The sequence below is a fragment of the Micropterus dolomieu genome, linkage group LG12 (assembly GCF_021292245.1).
Source record: "Micropterus dolomieu isolate WLL.071019.BEF.003 ecotype Adirondacks linkage group LG12, ASM2129224v1, whole genome shotgun sequence".
Taxonomy (NCBI): Eukaryota; Metazoa; Chordata; class Actinopteri; order Centrarchiformes; family Centrarchidae; genus Micropterus; species Micropterus dolomieu.
Window position 1 is genome coordinate 14,466,497 of NC_060161.1, and position 16,834 is coordinate 14,483,330.

Genomic DNA, 16,834 nt, shown 5'->3' on the forward strand with positions numbered 1-16,834 from the left:
CACGCGCTCACAATGTTTTACCAAGAAGTCGCGCGGAGTTTAGATATTGTACACATATCTGTGGCGGGAGAGGTTGACCAGAGCAGGTTTTAATAACCTATGTCGTTGTTTTAGTGGTTAAAATAGTGTCCAAATAAAGTAGGACAGCAGAAAGAGTTGTGACAGTGAAGGTCTTTGCTGGAGGACAAAGATGGACGACTTCGGAGTTTATGCAGCGTTTGGAGTAAACGGTCCGCCTCAGAGGCTGCTGAGGTAACGTACGATTAATAATTCATGTTTTTAACAGGGTAGCCAGTGGCTCAGCTTGAAACATTTTCTGTGACCATTATTGTATCTAAACTGCAGCTCAGTCGTCTGTAATAAACGGTAACGTATTTGTCAGCAGTGGTTGTCATAAACCTTGCTGCTCCTCATTGGCGCCTATTTAAACTATCCGTTCTTATAGATGGCTTCTCTGTTATTGTCATACATATATGAATAAATACTTTATCCATCCCTCGCCTAGTTTTTCTGTATTTAAAGAGAGGCCAGCCTTTATTTCTTTGTTTCCCCTCCGTGTCTCAGTGCTGACGGTTCCAGCCGAGTGTCTGTTGCAGTCCCCCCATGTGTCCGCCAGGTGGTGCTGTTCAGCAGCGGGCCGTGGGGGGAGAGGATCTGCGTCAACGCGGAGCTCAACGATGCTGACCGGATCCCCATCACTATCGGAAAACTGACTCCATATAACAAGTAGGCTGACTCTCAGGGGGTTTGTCCCCATGATAACATTATCACTGCTTATTTATATAGTAAAGGTGACTGTGTTGTGATCTTCCTGGGTGCTGTCCCGTGCATCTACTGTCTCCCACTGCCATCCAGTCTGAACATAAATAATCCGATTCAATGAGTAACCTTTGCTGTGACCCCCAGGTGCCTGTCCTGGGAGCAGTGGGAAGAGGAGACATGGACAGACAGCGTCACACTGAATGTCACTCTGGAAGGAGGAAACCTGGTAAATATAGATCAAACTGTAAGATTCAGGACTAAATGGCACGCTGGGAACAGTCAAACAAACAGCCATAAGAAGTGGGTATTCTGCTGTTCCAGCTGACAGCCAAGCCTTGAGACAAGTATAGAAGTATAACATGGTATTCCTTAGGGAAATTACAATATTGATGCATCATGGAAGTCAAATCTGCTCCCACACAAAGATTCATGAATCGTGTGTACATTTTCCCCCTCAGGTAAAAGCAGATTGGTCAGAGCCTGAGCTCATCCTGGCTGTGAAGGAATACACACCTAAGGTAATCTGTAAATGATATACTATTAAAAACATTATTAGTATTAATAAAAATGAGAAATTAGCAGTTAGACAACAAAATCTCATATCAAGAGTTTCATGCAATGGTTATATTTTTAATCAGAGGGACTGACACAGAAGCGGGACCCACAGATGAATAATACTTTACTGATGGATGCTTCCCTTCACAGTTTACTCTTTAAATCATATTTCAAGCATTCGCCAAATGATAACTGTCACAGTCTGTTTCTGCTGTCCCAGGACACCGTGGCTCCGCTTGCGGCCCGCGAGCTCAATGGCAAGAGGAAGAGGGAGCGGGTGTCAGAGGGAGACGGCGACGAGAATAAGGTGACGAAGAGAGGGGAAGATGAGAACGTGTGTCCAAATGGCGCCGTGGAGAAGACCACACCTGTGCGAAAGGCCAGAGGTCAAACCAAAGGTGGCCAGAAGCTGTTCAGTGGTGGAGGAGATGCAACAAAGATGAAGGGAGCAGGCGAGAGAGGCAGCGTGCTGTGTAAGGAGAATTATACTATGACGATTGTGATGTCAAATCCATGACTTCACACAACTGTGTACCAAATAAGTCAAGATTAAATATTTATGGATGGTATGTGACTAAAAAAGGTATTTATGCCTGTGTGACGGTATTGCTGAGGATAATTAGTGCCACAGGCACTCCCGTAGCTCGGTGTGGAGGAGTAAACATTTCTTTGTCCTTCCCTTTCTTTTTTTCTTTCAGCTAATGGAGCAGGCGAGGCGCCGGGGATTGTGGGAAGAACGCCTCCTCAGAACGCAGCCAGGACGAAGAGTAGGCAGGCCAAGACTCCCACACACACCGGTGAGTTTGTGCATACACATTACATACCATCCTTACTTTTAGTCATATTCATTCCCTTTTCAGCCCCATCGCTGGCACTTTGATGCACGTCACCCACCTAAAGCTCACAGACCGATGTTGTAGGTTACAGCTACCTGGGAAGCATTGTTGAAAAATACAGACAAAGACTGAAGGCTACTGTCCGGTTTCCCAGCAGTGCACATCAGTTCTCATTCTGTATGCTGTGTGTGCGACGGCTGTCAACTGACGCACGTCAAGTGATGCAATGCTGCTTGACTAGTGTGTGGTCCCTTCGGCACGCTTGGTAAAGCGTAATCTTCAGGCAGCTGTTCAAATCATACAAATCTTCTCTTGTCCAAAATGTTGCGAGTTTATTAACTATGTGCTTCCTTCAGCCCCTCTGGTCAGCCCGTCAGGCCGCTGGGGTCAGACTCTGTGTCCCATCGATGCTCAGACTGCTATTCTGATTGGAGGGCAGGGAGCCAGGATGCAGTTCTGCAAAGACCCCATGTGGAAGCTCTGCACAGGTCAGTCAGCCATGAACAACATTTTGAAATCCGTTTCATACGAGGCTCCAGTGTGTCCATGTCAGAGCGAGCGTTCTTGTCTCTGTCCGACAGAGGACATGTCCTGGGTTGCAGCAGAGACTCTGGCAGAGGGTCCAACACCCGAGGCTAGGATTGGCCACACGGTCGTCTACGACCCAGACTCAAAGCGGATCTTCGTGTTTGGAGGCTCTAAGAACAAGAAGTGGTTCAACGACGTTCACATCCTTGACACACAGAGCTGGAAGTGGACCATGGTGGAGGTGTGTGTGTGTGTGTGTGTTTGCTTTAAGTCCATTTTCACCGCTCTTTGTCTTTCTTCATGTCCTCCTCCCCTCTCTCGTCTCCTTCAGGCTCAAGGGAAAGTTCCTCCTTTGGCCTACCACAGCTGCAGTATGTTTCGAGGGGAGCTGTTTGTGCTGGGAGGAGTGTTTCCTCGTCCAAACCCGGAGCCAGACGGCTGCAGTGACTCGCTGTATATCTTCGATCCCCACCTCTCCATCTGGTACCAGCCTATTGTAACCGGCGACACCCCCTCCCCCCGCTCAGGGTAAGATCCACATGGCAGTCCTTTTTTCACAAACAAGCAGACATTTAATCGCTTGATTTTCTCACGGTCTTATCTTTCCTCTGTGTTTCTCTTTCAGTCACTCTGCGTGTGTGATGCAGGAGAGGAAGATCTATGTGTTTGGTGGATGGGACACTCCTGTCTGCTACAATGACATGTACATGCTGGACCTTGGTACGCCGCACATCGACTGCTTTTTACATTTACTCATTTGGCAGGTTTTTATTGGAACTTCCTGGTTTCATGCACACGCATATCGGACCGTAGGCAAGGCACATATATCTTGATACAGGTGGAAAGACGAAGCACTGCACGTATGATTGAAACTAAAATTTGCGTTTCTCAGGTCTGATGGAGTTTTCTGCTGTAAAAACAACTGGGAAAGCCCCCTCTCCTCGAAGGTACACAACCCGAACAAAATTATTATCAGAAGCACCGATTATTAAAATGTCTGTTCAGATCTGTAATCTTTATTTATTTGATCAGAGAGTTCATCAACATTTTGCCAATTTTAGACGTGTGTGTGTGTGTGTGTGTGTGTGTGTGTGTGTGTGTTCCAGCTGGCATGGCAGTGCCGTGCTCTCAGACACAAAGTTCCTGATCCACGGAGGTTACAACGGAAACAACGCTCTCAGCGACACTTTCGTCTTTGACATAGGTGAGAGGTAGCTTACAAATGCACACAATTACATAAAGTGTAGGGAGAATCCTCGTTGACCTGAAATGATGATATATTGATTTAAATAAAAGATTTTAAATCGATCGACAACTAATTGTTCAAGCTCCTGTCAGTTCAGTTGACAGAAATGACGCGGTGAATCTGGTGGCCATGTGCAGTATAGGGGTATGTAAGGTGATGTAGACTAGCATCACTTTATTAGGGCTGCAACTAACAATTATTTTAATTGTCGAACTTGATTAATCTGCCAATTATTTTCTCGATTAATTGTTTGATTCTATAAAATGTGAAAAGTGGCCGTCACTATTTCCTGGAGCTCAACGTGACATTTTGTCATGTTTTGTCCGACCAAAAGTCCAACACCCAAAGATTTTCAGTTCACTGTCATAGAAAACTAGAGAAACCAGAAAATCTTTGTATTTGGGAAGCTGGAACCAGCGATAAATCACTATTTAAACAGTTGCAGATTGACTGTTTGACTAATCGTTGCAGCTCTAATTACGAAAAGAAGACATTATTATATTGTTAAATTATGGACACTAATCACTCTCGTCTTTGTTTCACTGGTGCAGACACCAACAGCTGGACGGAGGTGACGCTCCCGCAGCTCTCTGTCCCCAGGGCGGGGCACTCCATCATCACAATGAAGACAGCCGGACACCACCGTTTCTCAGAGGAGGACGAAGATGTTGACACAAGCTCCGTCAGCCGAACTCTGCTGGTGTTCGGAGGCGGAGACAATGAGGGCAACTTCTTCTCCGACCTGACGACGCTCTCTGTGGAGGAGCTGCTCCAGGCTATTTGAAGCGAGTGAGTCAGAGGTGAATCCTTACTCGCTGACTGGATGTGAACACCTACAGACTGACTCTTTTATAATTTATATTGCTATTGTTTGTCTTTTGTTTCCTTTCGTTGTTTCTGCCCTCTCTTCTTTATGGTTTTTAAAGGGTTTGAAATGTTAGTATGGGAAAACGTACACAGTTTGAGCATTTCTTGAATGCCGATCTCAAAAGTTAAACTGCAACTTTCATGCCAGTTTTCCTCAGTCTTCCCTTGTGGATCCACATTAATAAAACCAATGGTGCTTGATTTAAAACATCGAAAATTTCAGATTATTTTAGCCACAGGGACATTGATCAAATGTTTAAGGACAAAGTTTATCCTCAGGTAAAATGTATTTTTATTTTTGATTAATTTAACAGTGCCTTTTCTTTTACTTCAGTAGCCCTGATATTTGGACCATGTTGTCTCTGGATAGCTGCAAGTGCTATAGTGGGGAGAAAAAAAATCACAATTCATGTTCCTGTGCTGTTCCGTTTTGCACTTGGCTTCTGTCTTTACTTAATAAACATCTTGTTTTCTACACCATCTTTTAATCCAAATCCTCCTTTAAAGTTAACATTTAGTTTTTGTTCACGTGTGCAGAAGATGTAGAGACTCTTAAACCCACTCAGACTCAACTTCAGAGTCCGGATCCATTTGCATTTCCTTCTTAGTCGGACATAAAACTGCAGTGCAAGTTTGTCAAGCTGATGTAATTTAAATGGGGGTTGATGCTTTTTAACAGGAAGGCCCATTAGTAACATCCCTGGTAGCCCGGCACCAACATGAGCTAATGTCAGACTATCAGTAACGCTGACGTTATCATGGAGCCAGAGCTAAATGGAGACATTTTAATAAAAGATTAGCAGAGCTCGAGAGGGATTACCTTCACTTCTGCCGGGTTGCTGATAAACGGTGTCATGAATGTGGACAGGTTTCTTTACTTTCATATTTTCACTGGATTATACAGCCAACCTCCCTGGTAACAGGAGGTTCACACAAGTCCGTTAATACCCACTTATTTAATGTACGAAGGTAGCGGCCTCCTCCCAAGCAGAAATCAAACTATTAAAGTGTCTTGAGTCTGCAAGATAGTCTTGCATATGATGGGTATCTTTTTAGGCTGTAATCAATATGATTACATGTGACTACTCTCAAAAAACTAAATAAATATACAGTAGTGTTTCTCCTCCAGAGGTCAGTGAGTTCCCAATGACTTCCTAGAAAGTTTGTAATCTGGTGCTCATCCTAGTGAAAATAGACAACGCGTCTGAGACAGATATTTTAGTTAGAGCTCAGATTGTTGAGTTTATAAAGCATTTGTTGATTTACAGAGGGAACTACATCAATCTTCATCACTCTTCACTGCAGCCTGTGTTTGTTTTTGTTTTTTTTCGTGAGGATAGAGACGACTTTCATGGTGAACGTTGCCACGGAATTGTTCAAACCACAGATTGTGAACAGCATGGAAGCGGAGGGAGTCCTGCAGCCGCGAGGTGACTGTGGCCTCCTTTACCTCAGCAGAGGCAGGAGAACCCCGATAAAGATGGAGCAATCCCGGGAAATGACATAAGCACCCGCAGAAAACCGATAGAGCCTGTTACACTGGCTGCTTGGTCGAGGCGAACAAGTCACCATCAAAACGCATCCTTGCTAGAGAATTTAAGACTTTTGTGCTTTTTTTTTCTTTGTGTCTTACTAAAAAACAGAAAATCAGTTTCCACATGTCCCTTTAAGACGTGTGGATATGTGCCTTTTCCTACTTGATTCTTTCATTGCAAGATAATAAATAATGCAGTATACTTAATGGGATTAATGTTCTCTTAATACCAAAGTACATGTTGTTGCACTTAACTGGGATTGTAGCACAGCCTGTGCAGATTCAGCCTATTTTTGGACTTCTTTAGTAGTTTTGCCCACGCTGTGAGTCAGTACTAAATAGCCAGGTTAAGGAAGGACTGTTGCCCTTTCAGTCTGTTCGGCCATTAATTAGGCAAAAGAAAGATTTTCCCTCTTTTACACTGACTAACTTTATTTTGTTAGTACTTTGTTCGTGTACTCTACTCTCCTCTGCTTCCCCTGCTTGTCTCGTCTGCTATAATCATGTCTGGTTCGTCTTGTTTCACTGTGTTACCGTGTAAATGTCTGTCAGCAAGTGCTCCTTACTAACGATACACATTATGGGTTGGAGATGTTGTGCAGTCGTGGTTCCTGCCTCTTTTGTTTTTTGTTTTTTTTGTCTGACTAACCTTTACAGTACTTAAATCATTTAACGCTGTTATCATACAAAGTTTATTATCTCTGTGTTTGGACTTTTCTGCTCATTTTAATTAGTTCTTCTCACGCTCCTAACAGCATTACCTGACTGTGAGGAGACCTTGGTCCTGTACAGTTCTCCCTTTAATTTCTCTGGATGTTATAGACAAATTGCTGCAAATCATGGTGCTCCAGTGATGGAGAATTTGGGTGCTGTTTGACTCGGATGTCACAGTAATCAAGACCTGCACACTGCCACAGAGTTACCTACAGTTCTCTTGTAGAGATGAACTGAAATGCAAAAAAAAGGGGCTGGAAAGACAGCCTGACAATGATGTCTCAACAGTCTGGCGTTGTGTACAGGATGCCAGCCTCTACAGAGAAAAATTATTGGCTACATATTAAAAATAACTGTTATTCCGGCCTCAATCTGGCCAGATCCATTTGGCACCCTGAGACAGGAGATAAAAAGGCTGTTCATCCAATGAGACTTGAAATACCCTCAAATCAACTGCAATAAACAGTCTGAGGTTCAGCCTCCTACTCAAAGAGGCAAAGAAAAATAGGAGTGTGGCTGCCAAAAGATGCGTTTTCATCCAAATATTTGTGGGTCACACTGCAGGAAATAGTGTCAGGATAGGCTGTGGGATGGATGGATGGATGTAATATACTGAGGCATCCTGCAGATGGGGACATTTCAGCACATTTCCCCCAGCGACCAAGCCAGACTCTTGCTCTAACAGGCTCCTATAAAATCTTAAAAAATGTAGAGTCAGTGAGTTCATGTGGTCATGAACATGACTGTTTGACATCCGCCCTACTGGGATCCACCATCAAATTGGACATGCTCCAGTAAAGCTGAAAAAAGGAAACGGGGGACATATTCTGCCCAGTGCGTTGGATTGGAGAGAGGCCCATGATACATTAACTGTGTTATTGATGATATGGATGCACTTTTATGCACTTAAATCAGAGGTGTTTGTCTCCTGTAGCAGTGTATATGCCCCTGAGTCCACTCCTTCCATCATCAGGGATGTGAGTTTTCCCCTTGATTCATCGGGAAATCCTGCCAGTTGGATGCTCTCCCAGTCATTGCTAACAAGCCTCTCATATCCCTTCATTTCCTGATGTCTTGGCATCGTGCAAATGGTGAATATTTGTTTTTATGACTACTAGTCTCTGCAGACCTCCTGATGGACAAGAGTTCAGACATCACTACTTCCAATGGCAGCCACACAGTCTCCACGGCTGTTGCTAAGAAACTTGAAAATGTCGACGCTTAGCAGTCAGCATCTCACAGTCAGCCTTATGGGCACATTTACAAACGACTCTTCAGTCTCAGCCGTGATTGCAATGTGGACCCGTAATTCAGCCACGCTAGAGAGTACACGAGTGTAGTTTAATAATTGGCTTTGGCCTCAGATATATTCAGATAAAAAGGATGGGGATAACAGGGAAGAAAACTATATTTTCCATCACAATTCTGTAAATGTTAACAAAAGAAGGAGGTGTTTTATGGATTTAAACTACCCTTCAACCAGAGGATACCCAGTGTCAGCAAAGATCACCCTGCCTGGGAGCATGGCATTCTATCACTACATGGTGTGCTGCTCTTATATATGACCCCTAAGGAAATCCTATTAGTTGGACAGGAACTGCCACTTTATAACTAGCAGTGAGTGAAAGAGCACACAGAACTATAAACTGTAAAGACCCCTCAGATTCTTGATAGTCTTTCATTTCTTGAGTACAAATGTGAACATTTTCTTTTTTTTTTTGTTTGTTTCATCTCTTGAGTAACTCACATAAATTTAAAACTACTACCTGGGCAGGATTCTGGATTAGCTGAGGTATAAAGATAAGAAAATTAAGTGTGTGACAGCTGAAAGGAAATGATGCCACTCCATTGTAGAAATATCTGGCAGCTCCTGAAGCATCACCTGCAGAACCCAGTTTCCAGAGAGATAGGGAAAGAGGAGAGAGAGCACATGTTTGTAAATGAAACAAATCTTGACAGACTTGAGCTGCTTTGTAGGGTGCTGCTGGGGGAGCCTCCCTGAAAGAATGCAGCTCTTTATTCATCCTACTGGGATGTGGATTTTCTGTAGACCCCAGTAGGTTGCAAGGAAACAAATGACCAAAAAAGCAGCTGACACACAAGTGAACTCTTAGTTCCCCTGGGGCTGTGGGATTCTGTCTTCCGAAAACTAGGGTACATCCCTGGCAGGATGTCATGTGAAGCAAACACCTGCCATATACCGACCTGGAGGAATCGCGGTCACCGGTGAAGGCCCGGAAAAAGCCGAGTAGAGACGAACGCTGAACGAACCCCCTCCCTCCCCATTCCTCCTCTTTCAGTCGTGGTGCAAGCAGCAGCCATGTTGCCGTGAGCTTGTTCCGGTATCAGGGCAGGATCGTGCGCATAGACTGCATTCGGGCGCAGCTCCTCGCCTCTCTCCCCCTGTCGCCCGTGACACGCACCTCCTAACAAGCAAACCTCAGTTTACCGATAATGGATTTTACTACTTGATGATTCCTCCTTCAGTCGACTGGTTACGGAAACGGCAGCAGTCGGTGTACCGACAGGACGGACTGGTATATCGCCACACTGCAGTGCAGCACTGGTGAACGACCTTATTCCAATCACGCAACACAAGGAAGAGCGCCGGTGATTTCCGTGGATTTTGAGTTTCGTGGGTCGCTCTGTGGCAGTCACTGCCGCGGCGGCCACAGGAGGAGAAGCTAACCTAGCTAGCTTTTCTCCGAAAGAAACAGTGAATTAGTTCGCTACATGGGCTAATATTGGCCAGTCAGTTAACGTTAGCTAGCGCAGCAAAATAATTCGTGTTTCTCCACTGCCATGTGACAGTTTTACATGGTGCTGCTTTTATTTTTGAACACCTTACCCTGGATATCTCGCTGGGAACATTTCTGAATTGTTTTGTGTGAGTTGGGAAGGTCGAGACCTCGCCGGGAATAACTTTGGCCTGAAAGTTTTGTAGACCTCGGACCTGGTTTCAGCCCTGAAAGGAAACATCTCTGCCACAGAAAGAGAAAAACAGGCGTCGACAGTGCGTTTTGAAAACGAAGCTGGATGAACGTTTGTTGTAGTTCGGCGTATTTTCGGCGACAGTCGGCGCTTCCTCAGACGTTAGTTAGCAACCTTACAGGTTAGCATGCTAGCAACCTAATTGAACCGTGTCTTGTTCATTACAACCGTTGCTCAACTTTTCTTCAAGCTAGCCCAAGAAGCTAGCTGGCCAAAACGTCACGGCATCAGGCTGGTATTGGCTCAGTGGGCACCGTCGACGCTGATAAATGTTATTTGGGAACTGAATGTTTTCACACCCTGACCGAAGCTAAAGAAGGCGTTTGTTTTTTCCCGTTTTGTGCTTGTTGTCAACATGGGACGTGCCGTTGCTGCTAGCTAGTTTCTAGCTAGCTGGCTAACTCGGCTAGCCGCTGATGTGGGATTCAACTTGTTGATTCACAGGCTATCTGTCGCGCTGCTAGCTGGCTAGCACTGGACATCTGTTGGAAAATTCCCGTCTGCTGTCAGCCAGACAGGTTTTAAATGTACAATAGACACTGAAGAATCGTTCTTGTTTTACTGCTCCTTTCCCCTTTTCTGGCAACTTAAAGACTTTCAAAAATGTCAACAAGGATCCCACTGGTACAAGTCATTGAAAACTCGACCGGACAGGTAAGATGCACCTCTAAGATAATTATCCACAATCATTTTATAGTTGATATTTCCCCATAAATCCGCGTTAGTATACCATGATCTGCTGTAGAGAGTGGCCATGTTTGGCCCTCCAGGGTTGTCTCTTTGCTTTTTCTCTGTTGTCTTTGCCACACAGCAGTGATTCACCAGCTTGCCTACGCACTCACAATGGATTTCCCACTCTTTGCAGAACATAAAAACAAATTTAGGTTTCAGTTTAGTCTATGTGTTAGGGCATGTCCTCCCATGACTTTACATTACTTTGACCTGTTGCAATTCAGCCAACACTGTCGGCCAGTTCCACATGAATTGCGTATAGTTGACAGCACAGAAACACAGCACCCACATTTTGGGCTACTGCATTATTATTTCACCAGAATACACGTGCAACAAGTGTTCTTGATGCAAACCTGACCTTCGAAAACACTGAATTCATTTTTCAAGTGTCAAAACAATCAAGTGCTGTTTGAGAAATTCACTTTTTCTAAGAGTTGTTGGAGACCTGATACTTAAGTGATTTTGTTTTTAGTTTATATTAATAATTACGACTTCTATAGTGCAAGAATGGCCTCACCTTCAGTGAGGGTCTCTTGGTGAGAAAAAAGTTAATGTATTGTGTTTGTGCTGTCTTCACATGGGAACCTTGAATTTACCAAGGCTGTAAGTGTTTTGGGTACAAATGCAAACTTGTAAATTGTTGATTGATTAGTAAATGCATTGTTCACAAAGGGGTCCAGAGCACTAAGTAGAAAAACACTTCGGTATTGTGCAAAGAAACTCCTCGGCTGTCTTCTGTAGATTATTGTTAGAAGACTGGAACAAAGTCCTTGTTTCTGAGACTACAGTATTTGTCTTAATATTGTTGACAGTTTCTTCTGTAGATTCACTGTACCCACACTCACATGAAAACCATTATAGTCTCCAACACAGATCATGACCAGCATTACTTGGGCAGCTGTTGACAAGCATCATGTGATGAAAAGTCTCTATGTTGGATGGAAAAATGTGCGTGTTAACATGTTGACAGGGTAGCAAGCAAATGATGTCCACACATGTTTGAAGCTAAACCCATTTCTATATTTGTGTTTTGAGCATCTATATGTATGTGAATGTAGCAGTGGTGAGAAGTTGAGTGTAGCAGCATAAATAGAGGAAATGCACATGTAAAGCATTTGGTTAAAACCTTTTGCTAAACACAAGTTCATAACACTGTCAGCGCATATTAAATAAATATAACATGATCAATAAGGAGGGTGGGGGGTTTTTTTGTACCTTTTTTTTCAATCTGTCCCAATAGCTGAACCCTCTTGTCAAACTGTCTGCCTGAAACATTGAAAGCCCAACCTAGGTGTGTAAACTGCAGCTGCACAGCCAACCAGACTGCAGATACGCTCTTGCCAGCCGGTAGGGAAACCTCTTGGTGTTGGAGACTCAAAGGTTAAAAGATTGAGTCTATCTTCTTGTACAAATAAAATGCTGACGGAAGTTGTCTGTTGACATCCATGATCTCACTGCTTGTGTCGGGTGTGTGTGCGCTGGCTTTTCTTACACAATGGATCACTGCTTCCATTAGAGTGTACAGGAAAGCAGATCGACCGCTAGGTTGGTATGTAGGTAGTATGGGTACACTACACGCTCACACAGAGTGATACATACATATTCTTACAGGGCTACACCCTTACCTGGAACAGAGGTCATAAACAACACAGTTGATTATATAAGTCTTACACTGTGGCAGCCTCACACACACACACAGGGCCTCTCCATATCCAGAGGGATTTTTAAGGTTGATGTCATAGTTAAAGTTACTTGCAAGCGTACTCATTACTTAGAATACCTCGTAGTGTGCAGCATTGTTCCACAAGCCACATGAAGGTCGGTGGGAAATATACTTCTGCTTTGATAACTTTTCACAGTTGTACACTCAGGCTTGAAAGAGCATAAAACCACAGTGTAGAGTAACTCTCAAACTGAACTTCCTGGTGTGCCTTGTTTGTGTTGTGTTGAGTGTCACTTCTATACCAATACTTGTGGTGTTATGCTGTAGTGCTATTATTGGTCTGAACGCACCCTTACTCATCCCGCAACACCAAGTGACGATTTAGCGGTGGAAGAAAAATGTTTGGGGTCATGGCAATTCCTTAACTGGGTTTGTAGGCAAAAGGTCACAGATGAATACTCACACACAAGGCCAGGTATAGAAAGCCTTCAGTGTCAGGTCTCAAGATGTAGGGCAAAATGGCACCTGGACATGAAGCCGGCCAGAGTGTTGACATGACTCTTTTGCAGTATATAGTTTGATGTGATTAGCCAGGCTGTGCTGCCCAGTAAAAGAAGGTATTCTCCCTATATCCTCACCGTGTATCTGCGAAAAGACAGCTGGACTGGAAAAGTTGTTTATTGACGTATTGTACATCAAGTTAGCCTAATAGAGGTTTATTTGCCTTGGAAAAGAGCTGTTAAATGTAGAGAAGTGAGTTTTGTTTTGTTTTTTAATGTTTCTTATGGTGTGAAATGGCAGGCATGTTGAGTGGTTTTGATCTGGCATGTTGCTCTCTTACACAACGTCTGGTACTGGCTTTGAGGAACTTATTTGAATGACTCCATTATCAGTGGGACGCCAGTTCAACACAGAATACACAGTGATAAAGCTGGTTTATTAAAATATAAAGCAGAACGTATTTTGTGTATTTTAACTTGTGTTGTCAACATGTTTGCTGTTAGGCTTGGGCGGTGTCATGGTATTACAGTAGAACAGGGGTATTTAGACATCAAAAATACATGCGCTCCTCTTTCTATTAATCTGATATGGAGACACTATTGAGGTGATACATTGTAGTGTACGCTCTCAATGTAGGCTGGTGACGCCATGTGAAACTGCCATCATTGTGACATCGTCATGATAACTCCCTTCACTTTTCCAGCAGTTGGTAAACAACAAACACACACAGGAGCTTTAGCTGCAGCCTTTATTCATTGACAAACTGTAACCTATACTCTACATTTACCACTATTCATTATTTTTGTATTTAAATCCAACAAGACTTGTCTAAGTGGAGTATTTGCATAGTAGACAAACAATATTGTAGGCTAGACAATATCATTACCAGCAGCTTGCCTTAAATTGTTTTTGTTTTTTACACATACTGTCATATAACTGTATATGTATACCCCAATGTCAGGATGGTACAGAGGTGTGAAAAAATAGATACCACCCAAGCCTAGCCTGTAGCTCTGCACTCTTTGTCCACTTCCTCAGACATGATCTCTTGATTGTCTGATTTCCTGTTTTACAATGTTCCCTCTCTATTCATTGAGTCATATCTTCTGAACAGACAAACTAATGCAGCCAGAAATACTGGTCTGCCTCTTCAATTGTTTCTTCATCCTCCGTTTCATTGTTTGAGTGGTTGCGCACTAGCTGAGCTAGCTGGATCCTCCCCACATGGAGGTGTGATGGATTTGAACCAATAATTTGTCCAAGCTAGACATTTCCTCATTGTAGAACTTACGTAGAGAAAATAAGAAGCTAGATTTACTACATTTAGGACTTGATTTTAATGTTTACATTGGGTTTACCCATGGTTTATTTCTATTTCCCCAACGGAAATGGAACAAGGAAATAAAGCATAAATCGCAAGATGGCTCGCCTTACCTTTCTGGTGTATTCCAAATGGCACCACCAACCTTAGTCCTTTGGTAAAGACGAGAAAAGTCCCCCCCCAAAACTAAGAAGGCCGGCTTAGGCTGTAACAAAAATTCCTGGAAAGGTAATTGAAGTTGCCTTTCCAGGATGGTTGTGCAGTCTTTTTAAAAAAAAAAAAATTTAATGATTGCTTTAATTTAATTCTGCCCAGTCTAAACCTTGATGGTCACTTAACTTGCTGAGCATTGTCCTGCTACTTTTATCAAGCAGGGTAAGTGGGGGTGGGATCTGTGGGGTTCCTGAGGGATGGAAGGACTGTTTTATTTGTAGGTCTTGGTACCAGATGGGACTAAGGAGAATCATCTCACAGTCATTTCATACACCGCAGCTGGCAGAAGTTCAATGCAAAAGCCTCAACATTCTCTATTAAACACTCAAAAGTGTTGGTTATCATGTTAAAACTTACCCGGAAAATTAAAGGTCCCCTGTAGTTATTTTGTAAACAACCAGAAGGTATGTTTGCATTCACTGTTTGTCTCCAGAATGAAGCCGAACTGAAGCAAAGCCCAATTTTTAAAAAGGTAAAATCTTCATCAAATAATCATCAATATATCAAAAGTGAGGCATGAGAAATCCCCAACAGCATGCTTACGAATGACCTCTGATTGCCACTTAATGTTTTCAGATTTTGTATTGTTGGCCTGAAGAGATGTGAGGGCCAGTATCCATATATTTGTTAATAAATTTCAAATCATACCATTCATTTATTATCATAATCATAACGTTCAGTCATTCCTCCGCCCTGGTTTCCTGTCTATTCCAGTTTGACCTCTGTAACTTGCGGCAGGACTCTAAAACGATGACGCTTGCAGGTTTAAAATGCCGTCGAGCACGGCAGCAACAGAAGACAAAGCAAACACAGTATTGGAAATATGAGGTTAGCTGAGCACAGTTTGATGTATTTCACCTGACACCTTGGGAGTGTGAAAGCCTGGCAGAGAATCTCCCAGCAAGCTGTTGAGCTGGAAATTCAATCTACATGAGAGAGAAGCACAGACTGTGTACTGACACAGGTATGTTGGTGAAGGCGTTTTTTTTAACACGTTCACCTTCTTTCCTGTCTTCATTCATGCTCCCATTGAGTGAGTCATCTTGTAAGCAATCTATAGCACACGCTAACACGCATTGCTGTTACGCCCAGGAAACCATAAATTATGCCTCTCTCCTTACCAGACCAGTCACTAGGCAGATGAACAGAAAGACAAAGCTAGCCAGGGCCCTAGCAACAGAGAAGCTGCCACAAACGCGCGCACACACAAGATCATTCACTCCATCACGTTCACATTTGTTCTTGCCGGCACACATACAGTCCCTCATCTTTCCTGCACACACAGTTGTGAATTGGACTGGAGTTATGTTAGGATTTAATTACAATCAGGTGTTACCTAGGTGCTTAACCAACAATGCAGTGAACTTTGTCTAAGGGAGCAGGGTATAAACAGGCCTTTCCAGTTGAACCAACTGGTAGGTGTGGCAGCTAACTGTAACCTGCGATTTGAAGAGCTTGACGTCACTCAGGTGAAGGCATGCAGATTTCTCTCTCTCACGGCGTCACTGTAATTCGGTCTGTCTGTTTAGTTATCTGATGGGCAGTCTGCTGTCAATACTTGGACTTCTTCCTGTGATCAGATGTGTTTTGATGTCCAGGAAATGTTAAATGAATACTTAAGGGAACCGGTTAAATTGTCAAAGAATAGATTGAGGACAAAACCATGTCGTGTTTTTGTTTTTTTTTAGCTTGTGGCTTTCTATTTTTAACAATCAAAGTACCCATAACACTGGCCTATCAGCAAATTATCTCAAATCAAAGTAAAGTTTCAAGAAGCGTTTTTAAGGATGCATTTGGAGAGGTCATAAATGCTCATTTTCAGGTTCATAATTTGATTTAGCGGTTGTACCAGAAAGGGTTTACATGGTTTAATTTTCAAAAACAACATTGTCATACTGCACATTGCTGCAGCTCCTCTTTTCACCCTGTGTGTTGACAGTTACGTTTTAGCTACCGAGTGAAGCATCTCACTTCTAGATGATCTTTGTTAGGAGTTGCACATGCACAGTACCTAGTTAAGAACTATTAGTTAATCAGAAGCAGAGTAGGGCGGCTTTGCAAACCTTTTGCACGCACAAAAATATATAATACAATAAAGGAAAGGGAAAATGCCAAAAAGCATAATATGACCTCTTTAAGCCTCCATTGTTTGTGTACTTAATGCGGCCCCCAAATAGTAGTAATGTTGCTAATTATCGGTTTTATTTTACATGATTTTTATGATATTCCATATTAAAATTTCAAAGTTTGCATTGAGTGGAATACAAGTCAGATTTTCTTCTGTGGTGCCTTCACTGTGATTTAACTGTCCAACAAATGCATCATACCATCAGTTTGCCCTCAAAACCTTCATAAAATGGTTTAGCTGACG

The 16,834-nt window shown here is 43.1% G+C and overlaps 2 protein-coding genes across 10 annotated transcripts in view; both read left to right on the plus strand.

The window, feature by feature from the left end:
• The first annotated feature begins 16 nt into the window (after nt 1-16).
• On the plus strand, nt 17-7,045 carry LOC123981075 (kelch repeat-containing protein). 5 transcript variants are annotated; one of them, XM_046065700.1, is made up of 14 exons: nt 17-252; nt 565-726; nt 907-988; nt 1,221-1,280; nt 1,538-1,790; nt 2,016-2,114; nt 2,510-2,641; nt 2,735-2,922; nt 3,013-3,209; nt 3,307-3,401; nt 3,574-3,628; nt 3,788-3,885; nt 4,479-4,727; nt 6,130-7,045. In XM_046065700.1, exons 1-13 carry the CDS (start codon nt 191-193, stop codon nt 4,709-4,711), a joined length of 1,716 nt encoding a protein of 571 aa, XP_045921656.1. In that variant the 5' UTR covers nt 17-190; the 3' UTR covers nt 4,712-4,727; nt 6,130-7,045. The 5 variants fall into 5 exon arrangements, with proteins under 5 accessions (XP_045921656.1, XP_045921654.1, XP_045921657.1 ...); XM_046065698.1 differs by having other exon boundaries at nt 6,135-7,045; XM_046065701.1 differs by having other exon boundaries at nt 4,479-4,716.
• Nucleotides 7,046-9,341: 2,296 nt separating this feature from the next.
• Nucleotides 9,342-16,834, plus strand: part of mark2b (MAP/microtubule affinity-regulating kinase 2b) — a 55,834-nt gene continuing 48,341 nt past the window's right edge. For 3 of the 5 annotated variants that reach the window (XM_046063943.1, XM_046063944.1, XM_046063945.1), the window contains exon 1: nt 9,342-10,687. In XM_046063943.1, the coding sequence (XP_045919899.1) occupies nt 10,637-10,687 (51 nt within the window). In that variant the 5' untranslated portion in view covers nt 9,342-10,636. The remainder of the gene's footprint in view (nt 10,688-16,834) is intronic. The other 2 variants (XM_046063946.1, XM_046063947.1) reach the window with 1 other exon arrangement.